We start from the raw sequence: 8,115 nt of genomic DNA on the forward strand, positions 1-8,115 counted from the left end.
AACGCAACAGAACTGCTGTGCTGACTGTGTTATTACTCCACCGGCTGATCTTATCACGCTTTACAAAATGTCTATCGGGTGTTGTCGACTGTAAAATTGAACATGGCCAAGAGTAACACCATGCACAGATGAGCTGAGGACTGCAATCAAAACATACTTTGACTTTTGAGTTTATGAAACATTCCTTTTTTTTTTTTTGTGCTTAAAATGTTTCAGTCAGTTTGTGAATTTAAAAAAAAACTAAAACATTTTGGTATTTGAATAGTATGTGTGAAAGTGTTTGACTGTCTGTTTCTGTGTGTTTGTGTTATGATGGAACGGCTTCTTGTCCAGATGTGACCTGCCTTTGACCAATCAGCTCCTGTGACCTGGTCAAAGTATTATGGAAGATGGGTGGAATGAAAATACTATGAAACTCCAAGTTTATATTAGACGTGCTGTGTGTATTTTTTTACCTTCCTGTAATCTGTCAACTGATAAAAAAAATATCTAGAGCTTTTTAAACAGTGTTCAGAACAGAGATACAATAGATTCACCCCACAGAGTGTTTTAGGTCCTAAAGTTCACATTTCCTAACACTTGTGCTGACCATTTAAATTATGTCATATCTTGTCCATCCTTCTCCTTTTATTGGTAGGAAAGTACTTCCATGTCTCTTTTATAGTGTTTTGTTATGTTTGTCTGTATTGCTATTGCAACAAGCACTTTTTTGGTTCTCTTTCTTTTTTCAAAGGTTTATTTGACAAAACGACCTCTGATGCACTATGATTTTGAGACCGGAAACCAAAGCATTACTCAAGTCGTCATTGGCCTGCTCTCAGGATTGCCTGCACTCTGCCTGTATCGGTGGCTTCAGCAGAGTGGAACTTTTCCAAGCTCAAATTCTTAGAAACAAATATATAAAAAATACTACCTCAGATCATCAACGGCCCAGAAGAGCCTGGACATGGAGTTATTAGCACAAATAATCTGTATAATATTTTATTATTTTTCTACCTCGTCACAAATATGTCATAGTATTATGTATCTCAAGTTCGTGATTTTATCTTGTCGATGATGTTTGCTCATTTACTGCACATTTGCACTTGTGCTTCCATTTTTCTGACTCGCAAAGCCAGAGCCAGTGAACAGGACTGGTTTACAGACTGCAATGTCTGCGGCTGTATTTTGTTAGTTTTCCTGAACACGTTCAGTCGGCCCATGCCTGAAAAGTTTTAAACAAAAGAAGTATGGCGTAACTAACACAGCTATAATTAATACAGCTGATAATGAGCATTTGTATGCATGCCTCCAGCATTGTTAATGGTCAAACTCAGATGAGATTAGGGTGGTATGAGGGCGGCCCCAAATCTCAATTTGCACAGGACCACTCAGAGGCGCCGGCACTGCCTGAAACTAAAGGGTTAGAAAAGCGAGCAGCATTGGCACGACAGCAGAGGTTTTGGTGGAAATATCAGAGTTCAGGAGAGAGCAGGACAAGCTTGTAGTTTTGAAACTGGACTAACAGCTACTATACTTTTATTTTAATTTTCTATAAAGTGAATGTAAAAATGAGGCTGGAGGGTTCTGGGACAGAGGGTGTGGGTCTTTATTGTTCGGAGTTAATTATTGATGTTGTTCTGGTTAATCAGCGACACTAATGACGCCAGCGCTCCGAGATAAAAAAAAAAAAGCCTTGGATTCCAGCGGTGAAGCCGGGTGGGGAGAGATTCACGAGCCAACAGGCAGTTCGTGTGTTATGACATTTGTCCATTAGGACCAGCCTGGCGAAAGGGCAATCAAACAAAGAAAATCACAAATCATCCACAGCCCATGTTGTCAGTCTTTATTCATGTGAAATAACAAGAAGCACAATCATAAATATGGTGCACAAATATCAAATAATCATTGGGATTGCAAGTGAATGGGGTTAATATTGGCACATTAACCTCAAGACTGAGAAATTATCTTAATTTCTGTTCAATAAAAACCAACACTGACTGCTGCTCTTGGTAACATCTTCATATTCATGAGTCATATTGAGAATATTAAAACCACAGAAACTGAGAAAATTACATAAATTAGAAATTCATATAATAATGGTATGAGTCCAACAGAGAGAGATGGCAGGAGGATGACCTCCCACCTCGCAGAGCTTCAACCACACTGCTATATAGCAATTTATGGACCTTTTTTCAAATCTGGAAGGTAATTTCATACAGTCTGCGAATGTTGCACTCATGATTTTGCACGAAAGCTTATTTTATATTTGAATTACTTTCCATCCTACTTACAATAAAATTAAAACAAAAAAAAAGTGTTTTAGACAAATTATGAAGAGACTCCATTGATCCATTTTTTTTTTAAAACCAGGATTTCTTCTCAAAAAACTCAAGAAATAAGTAACTCCTGCTGAGCCTTTTCAACAGGCAGACCCAGCACACGCACACACACGCACGCACACGCACACGCACACGCACACACACACACACACACACACACTAACCTGGTCCTAAACAAAATGCTGAGTTGAAAACAACTTTGTGCGTATAGATTCAAAAAATATGTTGCCTCAAAGTACAATCATGTACAATACATTTGTTGATCGATCGTCCTAAATCATACTTTCCAAGTCTGTCTAATACTGTCGTCTGTCTACTTCAAATAATTGTTTCATCGTCACCATTTCGGTCCTGAGAGGTCCTGGTCCCAACGTATTCATTTTGAATCAGGCCTGTTTGAGCTGGAAAGCATCAAAAACACCTCCAGGGCCAGAGTTGGAAAACATCGCCTTCAACAATGTGCACGAGTATCAAACAAGGCAGATTACACAGCACATCAATTAAGAACCAATAACTACAATTATTGACAGCAGGTACAATATCTTGAGTACCACACCGAACTTTCACACAGTAGAAGGTAATTTACCTCAGAAATTCTACATACCTTGTATGGCAAGCGAGCATACTGCACAAGCCAGTGGGGTTTAAACAAGGTGTGGAGAAAAAATATATATAATCCTTCAAGGCATGCCACACACAGCATGGAAAAAGAGCTTTGCAAACAGAACAGCAAGTGTGCAGGAGAAGAAAAAAAAATTTATAATCACACACCAATGTCAAAAACCCAGTACAAACTTACTGCTCTTCTTAATATTCTTTTTTTTTTTTTTTTTAAATACAATTTTAAAACATGTAGGTTTATTGAACTCCTAGAATTCATTTTCAATTCCTGACAGGGAAACATTTAGTTTCGTTTCCTTCACATGCTGCTCCACAGGTCATCAGCAGCTTGGCGAGGACGGCAATGTTCTGGCTACTTTATTATTGTAAGCAAGTTACCATTCCTAACAATGGAGAAAAACTTTCTTTTTTGTTTTTTTCTTTGTTGCATAACCGCTGACTTTTTAAAAGTGTCAAGATCTATTACATAGTTATGATTTCAGTGGATTTTCCTTTACATTGTTTTTTTTTTTTTTTTACATGAAGTGGACCTGAGATGACGAGGAGGTAGAGTTGTAAGTAGCGTTAGAAAAATCGTACAATACTGTTTGTCATCTCGAGGGGATCATGAAGAGGGCACAGCATGGTATTTTAACAGCATGCACAGCTAAAAGCAATGCACTTTTGTCAGCTTGTTCTACTGTTGCGATGTCAGTGCGTTCATTTGATTCACAGTTACCATTGTTCTTTTATTCGCTCGTCTGCTCTTCTCTAATGCCGCAGGCTTTCTTGATGTCTGCCGGGTGCTCGAATACGGCCTGGACGAACTGGCTGAAAAGGCGCTCCATGTAGTTTTCCCCCCACGGAAACAAACCCTGCAGGAAGGCGATGTGTCCACCGTGGGCCGTCAGCAGTAGGGCCACGTTAGGCAGGCTCTGCACCACCGACACTGGAAAGGCTGCGGACGCAGAAAATACATTCGAAAAGCCATCATATGAACAGAACAGCCATCCGGCCAAAATCCAAACTTGCATTGAGGACACTTTGTTCCATCCACAGTGGAATATCAGAGGAAATGCTGGACCGTATATTAAAGATGATGCATTCTCACAACCGTAACTCCAGGAATGTTCATGACAATTTCAAAAATATATAGTTTTGCAGCCAAATACTCATCATTATGAGGACTTCTACTGTCCAATGATCCAATCGCAAAAGAAAATCATGAGTGCGAACCACAACACCACTCTGTGGCCCAAAATATATATTGAGCATTTTTAAACACATGTCTTTAGAGTCATTAAACTCCAGGTGGCACCATTACCGTTGTAACAGCATGTATTTAAAGCAAGGAGTGTATAATCAGAGATATTTTAATAGATCTGGCTTCAAGTACCACAGGTGTGACTTCAGACTCTTTCTACACGTTAAGCCACAATTAGTTGGAAAGAAATATGAATACAGCTGACGCTAAACACAAGTCACAACAACAAAAAGCCACTATCCCTATACTCGGGAGTGATGGTAAAACTACAACCAGAAAACGACGAATTATTCAAAGAATGGAACAACTAACGGCTGGATGTATCTGGGACACACACTGCCACTTAACGTTACAAAGAAATACGAGTCTGACTGATTGTGGGTTTGTCTGCTCACCAATCTGTGGGGAAAACGGGTCATCGGCGGCGTTCAGACAGAGGATGGGGACGGCTGTGTTTGGGAGTTTTTTGTCGGGGCTGGCGTCACGGTAGTAGTCTGCACAGGACTTGTAACCAAACAGCAGAGAAGTGAATCGTTCGTCAAACTCTCGGATAGTCTGCGCCTGAAAGAGAAGAGGACGTGAAAAGAAGAGTCTTGGCATACATGTTGGGGGAATGTTAAAGCGAGGGACAAAATGCGGCATACCTTAAGGACATAATCAACGTCCACCACTTTCTCCAGAATGCGTCTGTGCCTGTCGGAAACGGATTTAAATTAATAAATAAATACTGACACAAACTCTTTTTTTGTTTAACTGACTTCAGTGCATCTCAAAACAGCATGGCTTGTCTGACCTGGTAACGGCCCGGCACAGCCCACTCGTAAGATACTTGTTAAAGAGCAGCCAGTTGAGAGGTTCCTCCATCGACTCGGAGGATTTCAGCGCGTCCCAGGGGACAGAGATGGTGATCCCGGCCACCAATCCCGACTCTCTGCGCTTACGGCCCAGGTAGTTCAACAGAACCATCCTGCACGGACGGGAAAAAAACAAAAAACAAAGAGGCGGTAAATTAAATGGCAAAGAAACACAGAACGTGTGACTGGTTTCCTAAAAGCTTGTCAAGATCCTCAGATTGTGCACCAACTCACCCTCCCAGTGATACACCAGCACCGAGAACAGGGGCGAGAGGGAAGAGTCCTTTGACATGGTGAACCACACGTTCGAGATCTGAGGTGCTGGCGGCGCAGTAGGTGATCGGCGTCTCAAGCGAGCAGAAAGAAAGAGCAGGAGCGTCACACACACAAAGCCAGAGAGCCGATACCAAACTGTTCCTATGACTTCTTATAGTACGGCTTAAAATCATTTTTAAGTCGGGAAATAGATATTTTCAAGATTGATAGAAATCAGAATGATAAACAGTCGGGTGCAAACTGGGACACGATTTACTGTCAAAGTCAGTGGCAGTGTGGTGACTGCGTGGCGTCTCCCTTCACATCAGGATGTCCTTTTTACTTCATGCACATTGAAATGTCAAATCCATAAAATGCCCCCCCAACTGCGCTAACAGAGGCTGCTGAAATTAAGGGGGAGGGGAGGGGAGTCAAAATTAAAGGTGGACAAAATGAATTCCTGAATCAATATATTTACCAATAACTCTTCCCCTCCAAGTCCTCGGTTGTTAAAGACGACGCATCTGGGAAAGAAATGTGATTAAAGCAGCGGCAACGTCCAAAAAAGATCCATCATTTCCTGCTCACTATTCTTAGACTGCGGAAGAAGTCATTTTTTACAATTATGTTGTTGCCAACAATTCTTTTTTACAAAGTTAACGACTTTCAGCAACCTGTATCCGTGACGAGTGGCCTGGTTGATTGCGTGCAGCACGTAGGACTGCTGGCTGTTGCCCGTCAGGCCTGGGAGGATCAGCACTGTGGGACGGCTGGAGGATTTTGGGTACGTCACGCTGATCTCATTGTCCACCCAGTCCAAGGAGATCTGACCGCCGTCCACAGTACGGATCAGCTCACTTGTTGGTGGAGGCAGAGGACACAGTCATGTTGATGAGGAGGAACAGGCTTTGATTGGGACTTTTATCATGAAGTCTTTTGTGTGAGCCGGCAGCAACAGGGAGTGTCTTCATACTTGCGGTAGGTGACAGACGGTCTGGATTTCAGGAGAGCACAGACGAGGGTTTGGAGCCTCCCTCCCCAGCACCAAGGGGTAGGACTGAAACGCTCCGTGACCACAGGACAGTGTTGGTGAAGAAAGACACCGAACGCCTCACTACAAATGAGGGCCGGGTTCTGACAGGGGAAAAAAAGAAGGTGGAGAAAAAAATGACAAAAAACACAAGAGCTTTTGAACGCACACTTTAAGCAAAAACAAGTTTGGTGACGAGACACAAACAACTATTAATTCAATTTTGAAACACTTACGTCATTCTCAGAGCATCTGGGTGCTTTACATGTTTAAAGTCGCCTTTGGTGTGAAATGATTTCCCAAACTGTTCCCATTTTTTAATGGATTTGATATTGTTGTCCTTGTTTTAGTCACACAAACAATGATTGTGTGCTTTGACTAATAACATACTGAACAAACAGTGATCAGTGCCCTTAAATCGCCTCACTACATAACTATACTATACTGGATTAAAACACAGCTGATTGTTCAAATGCAGATCAGAAATGCTTAATCAGGTTATAAAATCCACATTTGTTGCACCAACAAAATTACACACAAATACACTTTTTATTTATTTACCCCTTACCCAAAAATAAATTTGCACACATTTTGTGACTTTGTGTCTTTAAAACAGTTAAGTGACAATAAATTGAATATTTTCCACGTTTCAGTGATTAGTTGTAGTTATATGTTTGAAATGAAGCGGACGAAGAAACTTAATTGGTGCAAAAATGTAAGAAATAACAAATATCTTTTTATTAAAATTATGGATCGTTGTGAAAACTTCAAGAAACAACTCAAAGTAAGATACGGTTCCAAAGAAAAGAACAGAGGAGAAATGAGTAAAATACACAATAAATAATATCAATGAAATAAGGTAAATCAGTATTTTAAAAGATGACGAATGAGTCAAAAGTAATGGAAACACCTGGTCACGCTATACGTCCTCATTAGTTTGAGTATGATGGGCTGCAGCCAATCAGAAGAGCAGATTCCCCCCTGTACAGGCTGTCAGCCCATCACATGGCCAATCGTGAGGTACAGGCAGCCAACCACACTTTCCAAAGATAACAAGAAACCACTATCACAGATATGCATATGGCGAACAATGTGAACTCCGCAGAGAAAGACCCTACTTTGATAATTACTGTCACTTCTGCGAGAGTCTGCGTGAAGTGTCCTGAGTGCAGGACGGGAATCGAACCAGCGCCTCTCCGTCCTCTCAACAACCCACAATTGCTTTCTACTTTGAATAGACATCAAATCAGAAATTGTAGTCATTGGAGATAAAAGTAAGAATGGCGTTGAAAAGAATGATTAGAATCAAACAAGGGAAGAAAAAAAAAGAAAGAAAAAATTCGATCACATAAGCGGACATAGCGCAGTAATTACTGCCAACCTTCACCGCAGCGACTGACCTGACACTTGCGGCCCCACAGATAGTACAGTGCGGCCGTGAGGGAACAGATGAACACCGTATACGGTCTGGAAACACACTCCCAGTATGTTCTCCAAAGCTCCGCATGGCTTAAAAACATGATAATGATGAACAGAGAGCGGCTATGTTGCGGCAGAGAGCTGACCCCGGCTGACCGTCGCTATGTGGACGACTCGCTAACACAAAGGAACAGGACAGAAATGTGTGTCCGACAACCTGCCTTCATCACCACCGCCTAAAGACTTTTACAACCGCTGCTTTGCCCCGAAGCGTCCCATCGGCTCTGTCCGTGAAGCCGGTATCCACCTGCGGACCTTTAAACGCCTCTGCTGCTCACCGCTCCGGGAGCTTCCGGGTTCACCGCCGACGTC

At 41.8% G+C, this 8,115-nt stretch overlaps 1 protein-coding gene across 2 annotated transcripts; it reads right to left on the reverse strand.

The window, feature by feature from the left end:
• Positions 1-3,058: 3,058 nt before the first annotated feature.
• Positions 3,059-8,115, reverse strand: LOC308126080 (phospholipase ABHD3-like). 2 transcript variants are annotated; one of them, XM_080490185.1, is made up of 9 exons: positions 7,965-8,115; positions 6,268-6,428; positions 5,969-6,151; positions 5,773-5,818; positions 5,274-5,386; positions 4,979-5,152; positions 4,830-4,878; positions 4,581-4,746; positions 3,059-3,879 (listed from the first exon to the last, which is right to left on the reverse strand). In XM_080490185.1, the coding sequence occupies exons 1-9, from the start codon at positions 7,968-7,970 to the stop codon at positions 3,671-3,673; spliced, it is 1,107 nt and encodes a 368-aa protein (XP_080346311.1). In that variant the 5' UTR covers positions 7,971-8,115; the 3' UTR covers positions 3,059-3,670. The 2 variants fall into 2 exon arrangements, with proteins under 2 accessions (XP_080346311.1, XP_080346310.1); XM_080490184.1 differs by having other exon boundaries at positions 3,060-3,879; positions 7,725-8,106.

The sequence above is a fragment of the Lipophrys pholis genome (genome assembly GCF_963383615.2).
Source record: "Lipophrys pholis genome assembly, chromosome: 21".
In the NCBI taxonomy this organism is placed as follows: Eukaryota; Metazoa; Chordata; class Actinopteri; order Blenniiformes; family Blenniidae; genus Lipophrys; species Lipophrys pholis.